This window comes from Calypte anna, chromosome 17 (genome assembly GCF_003957555.1).
Source record: "Calypte anna isolate BGI_N300 chromosome 17, bCalAnn1_v1.p, whole genome shotgun sequence".
Lineage (NCBI taxonomy): Eukaryota > Metazoa > Chordata > Aves > Apodiformes > Trochilidae > Calypte > Calypte anna.
Genome location: NC_044262.1, coordinates 6,386,932 through 6,405,000, shown reverse-complemented (window position 1 = coordinate 6,405,000; position 18,069 = coordinate 6,386,932). Strand labels below are relative to the sequence as shown.

General features: G+C 48.1%; 1 protein-coding gene and 1 long non-coding RNA gene across 4 annotated transcripts in view; both read left to right on the top strand.

Annotated features, from left to right (window-relative positions):
• Positions 1-3,155, top strand: part of PBX3 (PBX homeobox 3) — a 102,099-nt gene extending 98,944 nt beyond the window's left edge. Inside the window, exon 9 of one of the 2 annotated variants that reach the window (XM_030461336.1) lies at positions 1,599-3,155. In XM_030461336.1, the coding sequence (XP_030317196.1) occupies positions 1,599-1,691 (93 nt within the window). In that variant the 3' untranslated portion in view covers positions 1,692-3,155. The remainder of the gene's footprint in view (positions 1-1,598) is intronic. The other variant, XM_030461337.1, reaches the window with a different exon arrangement.
• An 8,164-nt stretch (positions 3,156-11,319) lies between these two features.
• On the top strand, positions 11,320-16,526 carry LOC115599264. Of its 2 annotated transcripts, none has more exons than XR_003988260.1 (3): positions 11,320-12,105; positions 12,233-12,311; positions 16,127-16,526. It is a non-coding gene; the product is annotated as an uncharacterized LOC115599264 (long non-coding RNA). The 2 variants fall into 2 exon arrangements; XR_003988259.1 differs by having other exon boundaries at positions 11,320-12,140.
• Positions 16,527-18,069: the final 1,543 nt, after the last annotated feature.

The window sequence follows — 18,069 nt, the reverse complement described above, 5'->3', positions numbered from 1 at the left end:
AACCACCAGAGTAAGGATTAATTTATTTGAAAAAAAGAATGCTTGCTGACAACCTCTCCTCCAGCTGCCAAGCTGAGTAAAAATATTGTACATTTGTTGTTTATAAATTTGGATAAAAGAGGAATGATGTTTACTTCAGATGGAATATCTTTAGACTCATATCTGCACAAGAGTTTTTCTTTCTCTAAGTAGATTCTCATATCTTTAAAAAATAAAGAAGCAGTGGTGCCTCTGCATTCAGAGCAGGATTTTGTACATTTTCAGCCTGTGTCTGAACAGTTGGGTGTTTTAATGCAGGTGGTGAGGTTTTAGCCTTGATGGGATTGCAGGTTGGTCTTCCTGTTAAATTTACTTGTGAAGCCAAAGCTGAACCTTTGCATTTGTCAGCCTAACAGCTCCTCTGTTTGCTGTTTTTCATCTGCAAAGGAGATAATTACTTAGGCTTCTTTCTCTTCCTGTCGGAGCCATAAAGCATTTTCTTTCGTCATGATAGATGAATGATTTCTTAATGTAAAAATCTAGCCAGGCTGGGGGCGGGGATTTTGCTGGCTGGCTGTGCCAAGGGGTGAGGGCCGGGCAAGTCACCATTGCTCCCCCTGCCTCTTCCTCCTGTGAGAGTGGTGTCCTCACAGCCCAGCATGCTGAGCCAGGCCCCCGATGGTTTTGATAATGAAGCACGTCATAAATACATTAGCATAGGCAAACCTTTCCCTGCCAGGGAGTGTCCCTGACGAGGCCGGGGGCAGCGGGAGCACGGGCCGGGGTGGCTCTGGTGGGCTGTGCAGAGGCCTCCCCGTCACTTCCACTCAGCGTCCCCCAACTCATGAGCCCTGTGCCTCCCTCTTCCTGACTGACATAAAAATATGTAGCGACAAGCTGTCTGCCACAGCAGAAATTTGATCAGACATTGATTTCAGCAATTGCCTCCATCGGCCGAGACATAAGGCAAATTTGTTCCCGAGCGCTGCTCTTGCTGAGGCAGGGCTGTGGTGGTGAGGGCCGGCGGCACGCCCAGACATGGAGAGGTGGCCAGAATGGGGGCTGCATGTAGGGGTAATTGGAAAACGCATCTGAGCAGCCCCTTCCCACCTCACAGCCCCACGTCCCTGTGCTGAGTGGTGTCTGCAGGGGCACAGGCTCAGTGGGTAGAGCAACTCCATGGGGGGGTATGCTGGGTGAGGAGCATCAATTCCCCACTTTGGGAAGCCAGAAGAGGTGAGGATGTTAAACACAATGGCCCCAGACTCATCTTCTCAAGGGAGAAAGCTGAAGTGTTGGCTAACGGGATGTTCTTCACTAAAGTATGGATGGTCTTTGCACAAATCCCAAAGTCCTAAATTGCAGCTAACATTTCGCTAAAACGTTTCCCAGCTCTCCTTCCTGGGGAAGGCTCAGCGATACCGCAGAGCCTGCTTCCAGCATCCTGTGCCTACCTGCTGCTTTTTCCTGTCACAAATTCTGCAACCAGAGGGAGTGCAGGAAAATCTCCTTTGCAGAGCATCTCTTCCCAAGCCCTGGGCTTGCCAGTCTGATACTTTCTGTGCACAGTATAATTAATATGTGTAATTGTATCAATTGAATTGTTTTTCCCTTTTCAGGCTAATGGAGGCTGGCAGGACGCAACTACTCCATCTTCTATGACTTCCCCTACAGAAGGGCCGGGAAGTGTGCACTCTGATACCTCTAACTAATCTCCTAGCAACACTTTTTCCCTGAGCTGAGATGCCTTGATTAGTGCATTCAGAGTCACAGGAGAAAAAGGAAAGAGTTTTTTTGTAGCCAACCACCTACAGCTTTACTGTAAAACCTTGTCTTACTAGAAAACTTGGTAAATCTGTTTTTTAAAGGTATCATAATCATTTGTATTTATACTTAAAACACAAAATGTTAAAAAGCACTTTATCCAATTAGGCCAAGATTTAGCATTGTTTATAGCCCTGTAACTATTTTATCATAATTTATTATCAGCAGTTTTAACAATGTTGGTCTAACAGTTGCCAATTACTTGGCCTTAAGGGTAAAAGTACAGGACAAGTTTAACCTCAATAGCAAGAGCAGACACAAAGAAACACCTCACCTAAATTTAACTTTGTGCATATTTCTGTGGAAAGTCAAAATGAATTGCAGACTTTGATTGTGTTTAATCTTTTCATATCTCTCATAGAGCTGGAATAAAATGAGCTGTTTGGTTATTTCGGTTAACAATGGTTGTGTTTAAGAATCCTTATTCGTCACATTTTTGTTGTGATCTATTGTCTTACAAATTAGAATGGAAACCAGGAGCATCTTTTCTTGCTAAAACTACCTGGACCCCGAGTCTCCTCTCTGTGTTTCGACACCGGACATAGGTTGTTCTTAGGAGATGAAGAGACTTGCTGCTGATCTCGGGGGAAGCCAGGACCTGGGGTTTTACAGTACGAGCTGGGTGCTGCACATGCCTGCCGAAATGTGTTATCTCTACTTGGCAGCAAACCACAAACAAAGGAAAAAAGCACCATCATACGGAGTGTTGTACATAGTGTAGCAAAAGAGTATTTATACATCTCACCAATCAAACACAGCTTTATTACCTCATGCGAACTCATACAAACCAATAGACTTTCAACATGTTCTGTAGCTTAGAGTGCTCACTTACTACCTCTGAACGATACTCACGCTGTAGTTTGTCTCTTTCTTATCTTTTTGCATCTTGTAATTAACTCTTTGTTTCCCCATGAAATGTAATGTACATTGTAATCTTTTAAAAGAATCAGGGTTGCGTTGGCAACTTTTAAAGAAGAGAAAATGGAAACATGGGGACTTAGATTTAACACAAAACAGTGAAACTGTTGTAAATACTGAGAAACATTTTGAATGTTCTTCATCTTGTTACTAATCCACGCAAAAACCAACAACTAATTGTAATGCATACAGACTTCAGTATTCAGTACTGTATCTTTCCCCCTGTGTAACAGGGGCCCTTTCTCTCTCTCTTTTGTATTGTATGCGATTCTGAAACTGATTGAGTCATGAAAATAATTTGTGGCAGTGATTCTAATGTATTAAACCGTTTCGTGTTACTTTCTAACTGGATTACACCCTGGATTGAAAAGTCTTCCTCGTGGTAGTTATATGTAGTTTCAAACATGAATAAACTTTTTGCTTTCATGATCAAATGTTGATGTAATTTCTTCCTGCTCAGTTTAAGTCAGACCTAGGAGATGAGTAGGCTCCCAGAAGTGCAAGCTGTCATGAAGCAGCAGCTGAGTTCCTGTAAACACCAGTAGCTGGTGGTGCCCTCTTGCCCAGTGGAGACTGGAAATCCTGGGAGAGGTGCAGGGAGTGGGGACAGGAGCAGCACAGGCAGGGCTGAGGCTTCCCCTGCCACCAGCCCCTGCCTCTGCGTCCACCCAACTCTGCCTGGGAGCAAAAATTCAAGTTGAGTCAAAGGAAGGGGTCAGTCCTTGAGATCAGTTTAGAAATCATCCTCATCATATTCACTCTTAATTACCATCTTTATTTAACATTAACTTTGGAACTATAGCCTTGGCTAGCAAGTATAATGTGATTATAAAAATATTTTTCTTTATTAAAAAAACTTTTTTGGAAGGATGTATATATAAATGCTAATTTTATATCTTTTTAATAAAGTAAAGGTCAATAACAGGTAATAGCCTATTTACCATATCTCAAGGAAATTGACTCACAGGAAATGAAATTAACGTTAATCACTTGCAGCAAATGGTCTTTGAGAAATATAACTATCTACTACTTGGGTTAGTATAGCTAGGCAGGAGAGGGCTAGTGCTCACCACCAGCAGCCCAAGCTGGGTTGGGGCCTGGGCTAGACCTTGGGCTGGGCTGTCTGCCCACACCTTTCATTGCCATTCATCTGGTCAAGCCTTCAGGTGGTGTTCTAGTAGCTAAATGATTATTTGCATGAATCAATTAACTTGTGAGTCAGCTTTTCTTATCAACAATTCTCATGTCAGGTTATCATGTAAAATACCTTTGTTTGCCTGCTTTCATCCCCAGGACCATGGCCACACTCTTCCTCTGCATCCCGTGTGCCCTTGGCACAAGTTACTGCTTCTGCTTTTCTTTATGGAGCAGACATGAGTTCTCAATCAGTGTTAGAACTGAATGTTGCTTCTTTTACTACAGCTGGTGCTTTTAAATATATAAGTAAATAACTAGACATACATTACAAAGCCTTTGTTACCAGTTAATGAGAGTTGGGGCAGATGGGGAACATGGACTTCCAAAGATGTGTGTATGGAGGACAAAGCAGTAAATGGTTTACACTTGCTAATGGAACTCTCCAAGTCTATATGCTTGGTGTTTATGCTCCAGCTCAATGGAAACAGTATTTTAAATGTAAAGTGTGTCAGTGGAGGCGTAGGCAGCGTAATGAACACACAGACGTCCCTCATCTTGATCACATCTCTGCTGGCCACAGGCAAGGACCTGTCACATGCAGAGGAGGTTCAAAGGAAGGCCATCAACAACCTTTGGGCCTCACTTGCATGCCCCACGCCTGCTGGGCATCATTAGTGAGCTGTTTTACAGCATTAAGGCTTTGGGTCCCTTTGAATTACAAGTGCAATTTGGCCTTTCCTTACATTGGAGAGCAGACACGTGGTTACATGGCAAATAATAAACATCTTATCCTTGAGGCGTGATCACACATCAGAAAGGTTTACTGCAAGCACCAGTATTAGGATCATGCTGTTGATGGTATTGTGTTTCGCCCAGTAGCTACACCCCTAGGGGCCATCAGAGCCTGGTGCAGGAACAGCCATGTGTGTGAGGATCTCTCCTCTGTGCAGGCACCCAGCTGGGGCCGTGGACCTCTGCTGCAGCACTGCACACCCATCCCATCCAGAAGAGGAGACTCTCAGTGGCACCATACTGATTCCTTGTGCTCAGGCTTGAGCTGCTGCTGCCCGTGAGCATCACCATGACCAGAGCTGCTGCAGACCCATGCCTCCAGTGCACCAAGTAGCGGAGTAGTGAAGCCCACCAGCCCTATGGCCAGTGGCCAGGGCTGCCACTGGCCCTGGGAGGTGACAGCCTGGAGACCCTGCATAGAGAACAGCAGGACCAGATAGAGGATTTGTAGCAGGTCCTAGGAATCACTGTCTGCTTTGCCTCGCACCATGCTGATGAAGGCACCTCTCACCATCATCACCATGCTACATGTCCATGGCTGGACCTGCCACTTCTGGAACCAGGCCCAGATCTGTCTGACCTGCTCTGCACCTGACCTGGGGAGACCATGGCATGGGCACTGCACTGATGAGCTGCTGGTGGAAGGAAACGAAGGAAAAGAAAACCTTCATGAACCTAGAGTGAAGCAGGTGATGGTCTTGGACACCAAACACCCAGCTCCCTGTGAATCTGGCCTTGGATGCAATGAGGGATGCTCAGCCCAAGAAGGGAAGAGTCAGAGAGACTGCAACCTTCTGGCACAGCAAATTCCATGCCCCACGGGACTGGTTCAATGGGGACAGCTCTGATGATGATGCAAATTTGGCATTAAGCATGCTAGGCTGAATGACATGTGCTGTCCTGTAGCAGTGTCTTTTGCAAAGACGACATGCAAGTTGTCTGTAAGATGCTGATGCCAATATCTGTGCCATGTATTTCCAATGTGATAAAACTAACTTCAAGTAACTGAAGATGTTTCCAGTTTGTGTTAATAAAATACATCTTTTTAAAGAATAGAATTCTTCAAAGACTGGCAAATTTTATTTTATTTCATTAGCTTTAATGTCACTGCCATATGGACTGTGAAGAAAAGTGAACCATTAGATCTGAGGGACTGAGTTATCAGCATGACACAGAAAGCACTGATACAATTGTTAAGGATAAGCCCTGGGAGTGATTTATTGCATGCATTGTATTAGCCACAGAGGAGTTATGATATGCTTCCCATTCCTGTATCATATTAGGATTTTATTAGTCTAATATGACACGGTAATATAATATATGATTAGAATTCCCATCCAGTTATCCTTCCCTTGGTGGTGGAAAGCAGGAGAGGGGGTTTGTGTGCAGCAGTTCCCTGGCCGTGTCCCTTGGTGGAGGGGCTGCCAAAGTGTTCTCCCAGCCTTTCCAGGAGCAGCACCCCAATCCGTGGGCAGAGGCCTGGGCTGGCTCTGCTGGTGGGCACAGGATGGTCCCATCCTGGGGCTGTCCTTCCACATCCTCCCATCACTGCAGTGCTGCCCAGCCTGCTGTTGTCCAGCAAAGGGACATTTGGCACTGCTGGTGGTGGGCACAGCTGTCTCTGGCTGGGCACAGCCTCATCACCCCGGGGCTTGGGGGTCTGGCTCTGCCCTCACCAGCAGAGGCACCAAATTTGCTGGGGTCTGTGCCCCCAGCTGAGCTCAGCCTGCTGGGCTGCTGTGCCACACTAATTGCTGTGCCTTGTCACAGCATCCCCTTGACATCACTCCACATGTGACCCTTCCCATGGAAAACTTTCCCAACAAATCCTGAGGACAAACTTTTCTTCAAAGTTTCCCTGGTATGCCCCATCCATTTGTCACCAAATCCCTTGTTCCACCCGGGACTGGCTCTGAAGCAAATGCTTTTTGTAGCCTCAGTCTTGCCTCCAGCAGCAGCAGGAGGAAAAAAAAGAGTTCAAGCATATCAGAGTGCTACTAGGTGATAAATCCAAAAATCTATATCAAAGCTTATTTGATCATCTTCCTGTCATTGATATAATAAAAAGGATTAATTTATTGGAGACTGCCAAAACCCTCATGTGGCAGCAAATTTAAGGATCTTGTTTATACAAGCTAATTAAACCCAATTAATTTCATTTATATCTGCAGCTACTACTGTGGGTGCAGACACGAGTGCTCATGTAGGGGTGCTGTGGGTGCATGTGGCACACGTGGCTGTGCCCTGCCTACATGAGACCTCTTAGGGGAGTGATGGGGACACCCGTGTGACCCCGAGGAGCACACCTGTGTCCTTTGGAAGGGAAGGGGCCTTCCTCTTCTTCCTCCTACTTCTCCTCCTGCTCTTCCTCCTTGTACCACCTCAACATGCTCAGCTCCCCAAGGACAGCACCTGGGCGCAGGGCGAAGCTGGAGGGTCTCAGGGTGCCCCTCACTGTGGCTCTGGTGGTGTCTGTTCCCTGACGGTGTGGATGCCACCCACTCAACCACTCTCCGGGTGGGAGCTGCCACCCAGGCAGGTGCCCTGCTCCCTGAGAAGAGCACAACCCCAGAGGGGAGCCCTAGCCCCCTGCCTCCAGCCCTGCTTCCTCTGGGGGAGCAGAGGGAGAACACATGGTGCACTGGGCCACCCTTAGCTCCAGGAGCCCAGGCCAGGCTGCAGGAGACCCAGCAGGGCTGTGGTTGGTGATGTGAGATCACCAACCAGCGCTATCTATTAGGGTAATAAAAAGCTGCATTTTTTTGTGGGAAAACTCAGCACAAAAGAGCACGCGTCATTAAATATGGAAATCCAGAATTTTATTAGCAATCTGCTAGATCTGAACTGACGCCAATTAAACAAAAAAGATATCATTTATAAAAAGGCAGAGTTCAAGTTGTATTAAATATGAAATGCAATTTTCTGCTCGTTGTGATTTATTACCGGTGGTACATTGTTCAAAGAAGCATGTTATATTTCAATAGAGAAATATTGTTTATTCATTAATATTTTAAAACTTGCTTATTGCTGTGTATGACTCTCCTGCAGAATGAAACTTACGATTTAAAACATGAATTAATAAACACATTTGAAAGTGTTAGACAATATCATAACTGCTCATTTTTCATTTTACTGGGAGCGTATAAAACTTTTATAATTCTGTGTGTACTGTTATTTTCCAAATAGAGGTATGGACCCTACATTAGTAAGTTCGTGTAAAGATGAGAGAAGGAATAACGTATGTTGGGAATCAGTCACTGTGTCGTGCTAATACAGGCTCAGTATTTTGTTGTTACATTATTCATAAATCTGCTGTTTAGTGCTGTGTCCCCCTGCAAGGATGCCCCGAGTGTTTCTCCCCTGGCAGCTAGCAAGGGTGCTCAGAACACTGGTGCTGCAGGGATGCATCGTGCTCTTGATGCAAGGAAACGTTTGATAGAGGGTGACATCCTAAATGAGGCCGAAAATATTTTATACAAAACGTGATAAAGTAATAATGATCTCCAAAGCCTCAGGTTATCTTGGTTATTACCTGCACCCACCACTTGAATCAGCAGCATTACGGGGGCCAGACCCGATACGCAGATACCTCTGAACTCATTAGCACTGAGTACTTTATATAGGCCCACCTATCAATCGCTTGATTTAAACTAACCTTTTTTGTATCTTAAAATCTCTCCTGCCGCAGCCTTGCTGTATTACCATAACAATAACCAGTATTTCAATTTTAAGAACTCATTTTTCCTCAAATAGAAAGTGCCAATCAATTTAAAGAGCAGAAGATGCACGCGGAAAGAACCAGCAGGGCATGTTCTCAGGTGTCTCGCCCTCCTGCTCCCAGCCCACTGCTGCCAGGAAGTGTTCCCTACACAGGAACCTCCCTGGTGGAGGGGACTCACTGTGTGACCTTGCATCGTGCAGGAGTGGGGTGGAAATAATTGAGCTGGATGGGAGGCTGCCATTTGGAAAGCTTCAGGAACCCCTGCCCTGGGAACCCCTGTTCCAACAGCAGCTGTGGCTGAGGGCTTAGGGCTTTGGGGGGATGCATGGTGGTGGGAGTGAGGGTCTATGGGGGGTTCCCATGTGCCCTTACCTTGCCCCAGTTGATGTGGGGTGGTGGAGAGCAGCTGCATGCAGGATGGCCGCCCTCACCTGACAGTTAATGTAAATTCACTTCTTTGTTGGGGAAAACGAATCAGCAAACCTTATTACTCCAAGCCAGTCAATTAATTAAAGTTCAGTGCTTAATCAAGTTCTAGTGGTCATACAAGGGGCACAGGGATTTCTCTCTCCTGAGCACCATGCACAGAGGTTAAATGAGCAGCACAAGGAAGGGCAGGGGCTGCTTTGGCTGCACACTGTGCCCCACATGCCACTGCCCAGCTCCTCCCTGAATGAGCCACCACCTTGTCCCCACTGGGCCAGAGGCACCACATGAGCTGCTCCCTTTGGCAGCACCAGGGCAGCAGGCATGGGAATTGGGGGGATGGGGACGGAGGGCAGGGGCTGCCCAAAGTGGGGAGCAGAGAGGACACAGCATCCATGCTGCAGGTCCCCTAACAGAAAAATATTTTCTGAATAGTCCTGACTGTGTGTTTTAGTAATGCTCAAGCCCATCCATAACTGGGAGGGAGATGCTGTCCAGCACACAGGGCAGCAGATTCAATTAGGTTTCTCTCTCCTCCAAAGGTGGCACAAGAAGCAATCTCTCTTTTTTGAAGAATGTAATAACAGAGTGCAATGGAAATGCGTCAAAGAGACTCAGAGAACAGGATCCCTGCCTTAAATCTTGAAAAGTAGTCAAGAAAAATATGTTGTTTACCTGAATTTGTTTTTCATAAAGTCTCCCAGTAGATTAATAAACAAACCTTTTGGCTGTGAACACCTGGCCCTACATGCCATCAATAACACAAGCGGCACCGACTGCATTAATACACACTTAGTGTGGGGAGGCAAATTGTAGAAATCTAAATGGAAGTCACCCAAAAGACTAGGCTCATGACAAGGAGGTCACCCGGGGCCTCTGCCCAGCTGTGGGTTTGTCTGGCTTTGAAACAAGTGACCAGGATTTGGTCTCCTTGGTCTGACCTTGCACAGCACTGCTGTGATCCACTGCTCAGCAGCTGCCACAAATACAAGTCATAAAGGACTGAAAGGGCATCTTAGCTGCAAAATATTTCCACAACAAATAATTAAGGCTGGATAGGATGTTTTTTTACGATCTCTTCCATTCTTTTTTTGTAGCAGGGGTGTGGCAGATGCTAAAAAAAGTGAGGTGCCCTCCCTGGCAGCACACCTGCAGCAGCATCCCACCAAGCCTGTCTGCAGGCTTGATCCTGGCATCCCTTAATTGATTGATAGGCTCGGACTGTCAGCACTTAAAGAGATAATTCAATTTATAAAATCCTATTAAGTAGTGAAAGATTTTTTGATTGTTGAATTGTTTCCTATGTTATGCAAGTCATTTTGGTCCCTCTCACTTGGAAATCTGCTTCCTGTTTGCAAGAGGGCTGGCGACGGAGTCAGTGGATGCTCAGAGCCAGGACAAGAGCAGGACCTGAGCAGTGAGGTGCGTCAAGCTTGCAGTGTCCCTGTGTCCCAGAGTCCCGGTGTCCTGCATTGTCCCAGAGTGCTCACCTGGGGCATGGGCGGGGACTTGGTCAGCAGCCCCCTCCCACTCCTTCCCCGCGGGTGTCATTCTGCCAGAGCAGCACCGTGACCCAGGCACTACCAGCTCCGGGGTGCCTGGATGTCGCCTGCCTCGGTGACCCTCTGCGACACAGGCACAGGTGGGAGCCCTTGGGTTGATGAGTGGCAGCTGAACTTTCTCTTCTCTTTCCCGCATGTGCTCTTCGTTTCCATTCACCACCCCCACAGTGATGCAAACTCCTTTCTTTGGTTTGTTTCCATAGAAATCCTCAGCTGTAAATCCTTAAGTAACTTTTTAAAATTTTTTTTTATTATTTTTATTTATAGTGTGCTATTAAGGTCCTTTCAAGCTGAGGACTCCAGGAAATGAAATAATAGAAAAGGCACCACTTTGAAATGCATCCAGGCATTTATTGTTAGTAAGGGAAAAAGTAATATGAGCATTTAAAGAAAATATTGGCAGATAAATTGGGTTTTAAAGAAAACATAATTGGATATAATTTCTGCTTCATTCACTTAAATATTTATTGTTTTATTGACTTATTTTATTTATAATAAGAAGCTTAAGCTGAAATTTAATTTTGTTGATATAAATATACATTTTCATAGAAAAATGTGGCATTAAAAAATGTTAGTGAAGATGTTACTGGCTTTGATAAAAGCATACAGGTTTTGCAAGGGTTTGTTTTAAATATTTCCAGTCTCAGTAAATATGAAGTAGTGTGTATAATCATCATTATAATAACAATTAGCATTATTCTAATTAATGGGCAGGGCTAATGGCAATGCATCCACATGGAAAATCAGTGCTTTCTGCATGTTTGAGCTCCTTCCTACAGTTTTTGCTGAGATCTACAGAATTTCAGCTTCTCCTCGGGCAAACCCCCACCCCAGCCCGGGGCTGTTGGGGCCCGCGGTGGGTTGGGGCGGGGGTTCCCGTGGAGCAGGGGCGCAGTCGGGACCGGCAGCACCACGGGAGGCGGCTTCACGGAGAGGGTCAGCCACTGGGAGATGTCCCCAAGAGGCTGCCGTGTCATCGCTGCTGGGGACGCGCTCTCGTGGTCTCGGTGGCTGGGGATATTCGGTGGCTCTCGTCAGCGACCGGCCGAGCCCCCTGCCCGCCCCGCCAGGGCTCTGCTCGGGGGGTCCCTACTCTGGGAGTCCCTCCTCTGAACACGGGCGACCTCCGGGCACAGAGAGATTCCCGCAGAAGCCCCGGGACGGCGCTCCCAGACATTGTCGCAACTTCCCGTCAGGTCTGTAGCTGTGTTCATCCGGGCCCCACAGCTCACGCGTGACATCTGCCACCCGGGACACGTCCCGCCGGTGTCTCGGGGTGTCCGCGCTGGTTCCCCGGGTGGGCTGGTAGCTCCCGACCGTGATCTTGTGCAGGGAACGCGGCTGTTTCCATAGCAACGAGCTGCCCAAACTGCCCCTCAGTGGGACCCCCACTGGCCACGCTCCAGCCTGCGGCCATGAACACGGGGGTCCCTTGGTCGCTGCCCAGGAGAGGCAGCCGGCCCGGACGTTCCTGGTACCGAGAGGACTCGCAGTCTTCCAGAGTGCCCTGAGCTTTCCAGTCCCCTGTGGGACAGGGCAGCGGGACACTTGGGCAAGCGATGGCTGCATCGGTCCCGAGAGCACCCGCAGGCAGAAGAGAGAGCTGGACCCCTTCCCCTCACTGCCCTCCTGGGTGCCCACGTGCTGTGCCAGCATGCAGGACCTTCTCACCGTGTGAGCGCTGGGTCATTAGGGCTGAGAATGACCCAACTCGTAACAGGAATGCTGCCAAACGACCTCCAGATGGTAACGGCTCTTGGATTCAAACCAGCGCTCCAGAGGTGAAAGGCTGTGTGCTCCATTACCAACCCCCCAGTCACCCGGTCCCCCCTGAAATATGTCATGCACACTTCAAACCTTTCTGTTTTTATAGGCAGATTTAACTGCTGCACATAACAACCTGTATCAACAACACACGGAAAAAATGTCCTATGAAGAACAGGCCTGAAACGGTAAATATTTAACAGGTCCTTTCCTTATATGTATTAAAATAATTAGTTTAACAAAGAGGACTTTGTTCCCCTGTGTTTGAGCCATGATGGTGTCTGGTGCAACAGTACAGCTGTAATTCTGTCTCAGGGTTTTGCTGGCATTTATACACGCTGCTTTGAGCTGCACTCCCAGTTTATAGTGTCAGCAGAACATCTTGATTGAATTACAGCCTTGTATTCAGTTAGGAGCCATGTATTATTCTAGATGCAGTTGAGTTGTAGGTATCTGTCTTGGCTTGTTTGGGGAGACAGACCCTCAGGAAGATCAGGAGACCAGATGTGGGGTGGGTGCTGCCGTCCTTGGTGCTGTGTGGCAGAGCCCCATGTGCCAGCTTTGCCGAAGTGCTACAGGCAGGCAGGAGGGGGGCAGTTGGGGTCTCTGCCCACCTCCCCTGCAGTACCCACTGCTCTGCACCCTCAGGACACCTAGGACTGGTACTGGGCACCTGGTAGCACTGCTGGGTATCCTCTCTTTCCACAACCAGTCCCTAATTCTGTCTTCTTGGGGCAGACTTTGGAAACACACTGTCCAGCAGCAGCTTCCCAGCATGCTGTTGTGCACAGTTATTTTACAGCTTGAAGCTCAGGTCCCTCTGAGCCGAGCCCGGGCACTGTGGCAGCACAACCAAGGGGGTTTGGTAGGTGAGCTTGGCAGCTGGCTGGGGCTGAGCCTCCACAGCAGCATCTGCCTGCAGCTGACCCCTGTGGGACCTACAGAAGGCACAGAGGTAGGTCCTAGAGAGGAAATATCATCTTGAGTGTCCCTGGTAAACCTTCCTGTCTGAGGGATCCGTCCCGAGAGGGAAGAGGAAATCCTGAAGTGTAGCAGCCTTGGCGTGTGCCACCAAAGACTGAAATAGAGCCCCATCGGTTCAGCTTGTGTCTTAATTAAAACTAAAACTAGGCTCTAGAAAATAGGATGGGAGGGATGAGGTGCTAGGGATGGTGTGGGGTGTGCTGGTGGGAATGGGGGCAGCACCAGCCCTGGGGACATAGAGGGCAGTGGAGTGACAGTGGAAGGCACTCAGCCCAGCACTATGTTGTGGTGCCAAGGTGCTGGGGAGCGCTGGTGGCCTCTGTGCAGGCTGCAAGGAGCTGTCAGTGTTCACCAGGTGATGGGCAATAGGTTTCCCTCCACATCCAGTAGGTGCTACTGAGCCCCAGGATGCTCTGAGCAGGGACTGCCCAGGATGCCCAGCTGCAGGTGCCATATATGCTGAGCTGCCCTTGGCCATGGTGTTCTTCGAAAGTGCTGTGGCTGCTGCCTTGAGACAGGCAGCAGAAGGGCAGTGACAAGGCTGTGGGCTTTGCCCTCTTTGGAGGGAAGCACCCGTCCATGGGGAGAAGCATGGCTCCCATGCAAGGGAAGTCCTGAGGGCCATTGGGTGCTGGCGATGCTTCCTCCCTTTGTCCAAGCTTTTGTGTGCAGTTCAGGACACAGCAGCAGTGGCCGTTGTCAGCCATTGTTGCAGGGATGCCCTTCCCCTAATTTGTCTTATTAATTGGAGACAGCACATTGATCAGTCATCATGAGAGCTGGAATAATTGCAGACTCAAAATAGCCCAGGTTTAAATGGTTCAGATGATAATCTCTCACCATGGAAATATTCTTGCTAGCATAGCAGCAGGTCTGGGTGCTCAGCAAGCTGCTTCCTGGGTATGCTATGCAGGAAAGGAGGCAAGCTGGTGTTTCCAGCTGGGGTGGGGGCTCCTCAGCCCCATGTTTTGCAGGGACCCACATGGTAAACCCAGGGGTGCCCAGCTGAGCAGAGCCAGAGCTCTGCTGGCTCCCTGCTCCTTCCATCCCCAGCTCTGCCAGAGCCTCTGCCCTTGCCCACATGAGCTCTGCGTCCTAATGGGTTTCCTCTCTCATCTGCAATGCCAACATTTCCAGTAGGATCTATATCTTTCCATAGGCAGTTTGTTTCATCACAGTAACATAATAATGTGCTGAGAAGAGCTCATAGTTGTGAATTAATGTTTAAAAGCTCTCACTTTTGGGTTGTTGAAATGAATGTTAATTTGACAAATGGCAGTCATTGGGATTGAGATGGCATTAACATGGAAATAAGAGTTAACCTCCAGCAGGGCAGATACAAGGTGAGATGAGCAGGCGCCACAGAAGCTGTAGTTTTTCACCTGATGCTCATACTGTAAATACTGCCAGTGTCCTATCTATTTATAGAACTGCAATTTAAAGGCTAGTTCAGGAAAATCTGAATGACATCTCCTTAAGAGAAGCAATCGTAGGGTATCTCAGAACATGTCAGGCAGCTCTCTTGCTTTCTCTCTCAAAAATACTCATATGTCCACTAAATCAATTTGCCTTTCTCTTGTAACTGCATTTGTGGGGCCATTCTTTTCCATTTTCTGTCACTGTCATACGCTAATTCATGTCACTCCGTGGAGCTGGAAGGCTCAGCCGCCGGCTCTGCTGCACCGACACCGGCTCAGGGACGTGCAGCCAGGGGCTGGGCTGGAGAGGGGTCTGGGTCCTTGGGTTTCACACTGGGGTTGAGGGTCCTACCCCAGGGCAGGCACTGGCCTCGGGGAGTGACACCTCCCATGGATGCTGCTCTGCTCCTCTAGTCTGGGCAATGAATCTCTGCAGAAGCTGCTTATGGCACTGCACTGGCAGGTCTATCTTCTGGGTCCTTCTAGGGATCTCCACAAAGTGCATTTTTGTTTGTTTGTTTGTTTGTTTACCTCTTACCATGTTTTTTCCTTTAATTCTCCCCAAGCTTGTCTGATTCCAGAGAGCACCTGGTCCTAATGCTGGTGCTCATGTATATCCATGTCCTTACTCCTCAGCCTGCACTGGTGTGTGTCCAGGGCTTCAACCTAAGAGGCTGCCAAAGCCCCACACCCTGGGAATAATTAGAGCAGAAAATCCAGGGAAAAAATTCCAATCTTAGGGCGCTGGCTCTGGACTGAAATTACCGCCACACTGAGACCTTGTACACCTGAGTGACTCTGTGTGTGCCTGGCCAGGCGAGCTGGCCCCTTTCAACATACTTCCAACAAGCCCCTAGCATGCTGGCCATCTTCCTAGAGGTGACATTTAATTTGTCCCTAAACAAACAAGTCCATATCCTCCCCTGTTTTTTGCAGCCATTATTTTTTTTAAAAGGAGATGGAGAAGAGTCTGCAAACCAGACAATCTCAACCCAAAACCAGCAGGGTTTTTTTGTTTTTTTGTATACTGTTTAATGTTTTGAAATGTTCCTTACACCTCCAGACATAAATATTCTGACTTGCAGCTGGGAAACTTCCTTCCAAGTTGTTTTCTTTGTCAGGTTCAAGTACAAATTTTCAGTTAAAAACCTTCTTTCCTTGACTCTTTAATAGTTACTGGCCAACAAATGAAAAAGAGGAAAAGGGAGTGAATTACATGACCTGTCTCTTTTTGTTTATTAAGAACTTCTTTCCAGCATCTGATTCTTACGGAAATATGGTTTCAATTTTCTCTTTGAATTGTGGATCAAGAAATGTTGCCAATACATATTTTTCTCTGTCAAAATTTCATTTAATCTGGAGTCTGTAGATGTCTTGAGAGCCATGTCTCCTCACGGGGTTATTACTGTGTGTGCCTGTTGTCATGTTAGTTTTCAATTGGATTCACATTTGCTCAGGGAAAAGGCGCTGGTGTTGGCTTATTAGGGGAGAGGGTGAGGGGTGGGTGCTGGCCCCGGCGAGGGGGATGCCTCACACTGTGCCTCCCCAATCATCTCTGGGGTCTGGTGTGCAGAGCTTGTTGCTACTTTGGGTTCCTGCAGATCCCTTCCTCTGCCAGACCTCGTTCCTGGACTCAGTGGAAGGTCACCAGCAGGCTGAGGACCCTCAGAACCATTCCTGAAATGGGTAAGTGCAGCTGCCACCACAGGGGCTGTCTGGCCACATATCCATGGTGAGCAGCTCATGGTCTGGCCATGGGTGCACCACCCACACAAGCCACAGCAGCTACATCCATGACAATTCATCCCCTCTGTTATTATGACTTCTCTGGAAGGATTACAGTTTCTCAAGATACTGCTCTGGCCAAGCACTTCTCCTCTCGCACTGTGAAATGGCACAGTCCCTTCCTGTTAGTTGTGGCTGTTTCAGACTTTCAAAGGATTAACCTTTCCCATCTAAATGAGAAGAAAAGGGAAGAAATGACTCACAGCCTCTCCCCATCCCCTGAAAAGAGCTTTTTCTGATGGAACTGGAATGCTGGAAATAATCCAGAGGAATGCAGAAAATGAACCTGTCAGAAGAATATTTTAATAAACCGCCTTTTCAGCTGCAGTACCCACAACTCACGCTCTTCCCTTGTCATCTGAAGGAATCCCAAGCAGCCATCAGAGAGCAAATCCAGTGGAGGGGCTGGAGCTGGAGCTCTGTGAAGTGTTGCCGGGGAATAGCTGAGCCTCTGTCTCTTCCCCTTAAGTACAAAGGAGCGTATGGTGCTGCTCAACTGCATGTGGGGCTTTGGCTATTGACCTTCACAAGGGGCTTTGCAGGGGCTGCACTGTGCACTGGTGCCTCTTCCTGATGTGTGCAGAAGGTGTGGGGCACAACTGGGCTTCTCCTGGAGCAGCTTTCCCGGGTGGACAGTGCTGGGTGGGCACAAAACTGGGTCTGGCACTAGTGCCTCCGCAGAAGCAGTCCAGGTGTCGGCACTGCTGGCAGTGCCAGGGCAGCTCTCACCCATCCAGGTCACTAAGATATGGATGAGTGTAGAGAAACAAGAAAAACCAGGTGCCTTGAGTTGCCAAAGAGTGGGTGTGAGTCCACCTGTGCCTGGCTAGGGCAGGCCCCCTATTACCAGGGGGCCAATAAAGGTGGGACACACAGCCACAAGGAGAGAGCTCACTCTTGTGCGAGGCAATGGAGAGGCCAGCAGCTCATGGAGCCTCTGGACCAAGAAAGGCTCCTTCCCGCTACAGATGAGATCTGTGGGAGGACTCCAAGCAGAAGATGCCACCAACCCCAGCAGTGAGCTGCTGGAACCAGAGCTGCTGTAGGTTGTTGGGGGTCTCACTGGTGGGTGGGTGTCCAGGAGGGCTGCCCAGGAGCATGAGTAATGGGCCAGCAGAGTCCCTTAAAGCTGCTCCCTCCCTGTTACTTATTAGTAAGTTCTGTCCCACCTCATTCCATTTCTTGCCTGCTGCCTGTGCAAGGGTGGTTCTCTTTATAAAGCTGTCTTTCTTGGTGTCCATATTGCTTTTAAGTCACTGACACTCACATTTTAAAGAGAAATCAGCAAAGGCTGCACTAGATGAAATGTATAATGTGACAGCAATTTGCAAAGTATGGCTTCTAAACCTGCAGAGATGCAGAGATTCAAAGATCCCAAAGCAACCCAGGAAGCAGAGCTGCTGGCTGAGGGGCTGGCTTGCCCTGGGGAGCAAATGAGCTGCGCATGTGTGGTGTAACATGGGTGCAAGCAAACATTTGGGTCACATGAAGAAGTGACACATCAGAGAAGGGGAAAAAGAAGTAAAAGGAGCTCTCCAGAGCTGGACAGAACTGCATTTGTTGCATCTTGCTCTGGATTCCTGATAGTCCAGAGTCAGATACTTCAGAGAAGATAATAAAAAACCCCCAACAAACTACTTTGCAGCAGAAGGTCTGCATGAGTTTCTGGGTCAGAACTCAATGGCACAAGGGCAGGGCTGTCCCCTGCTGAAGGGGGAACCACCAAGTGTATGCCAGGTGCTTGGGTGCTCTGCATGGG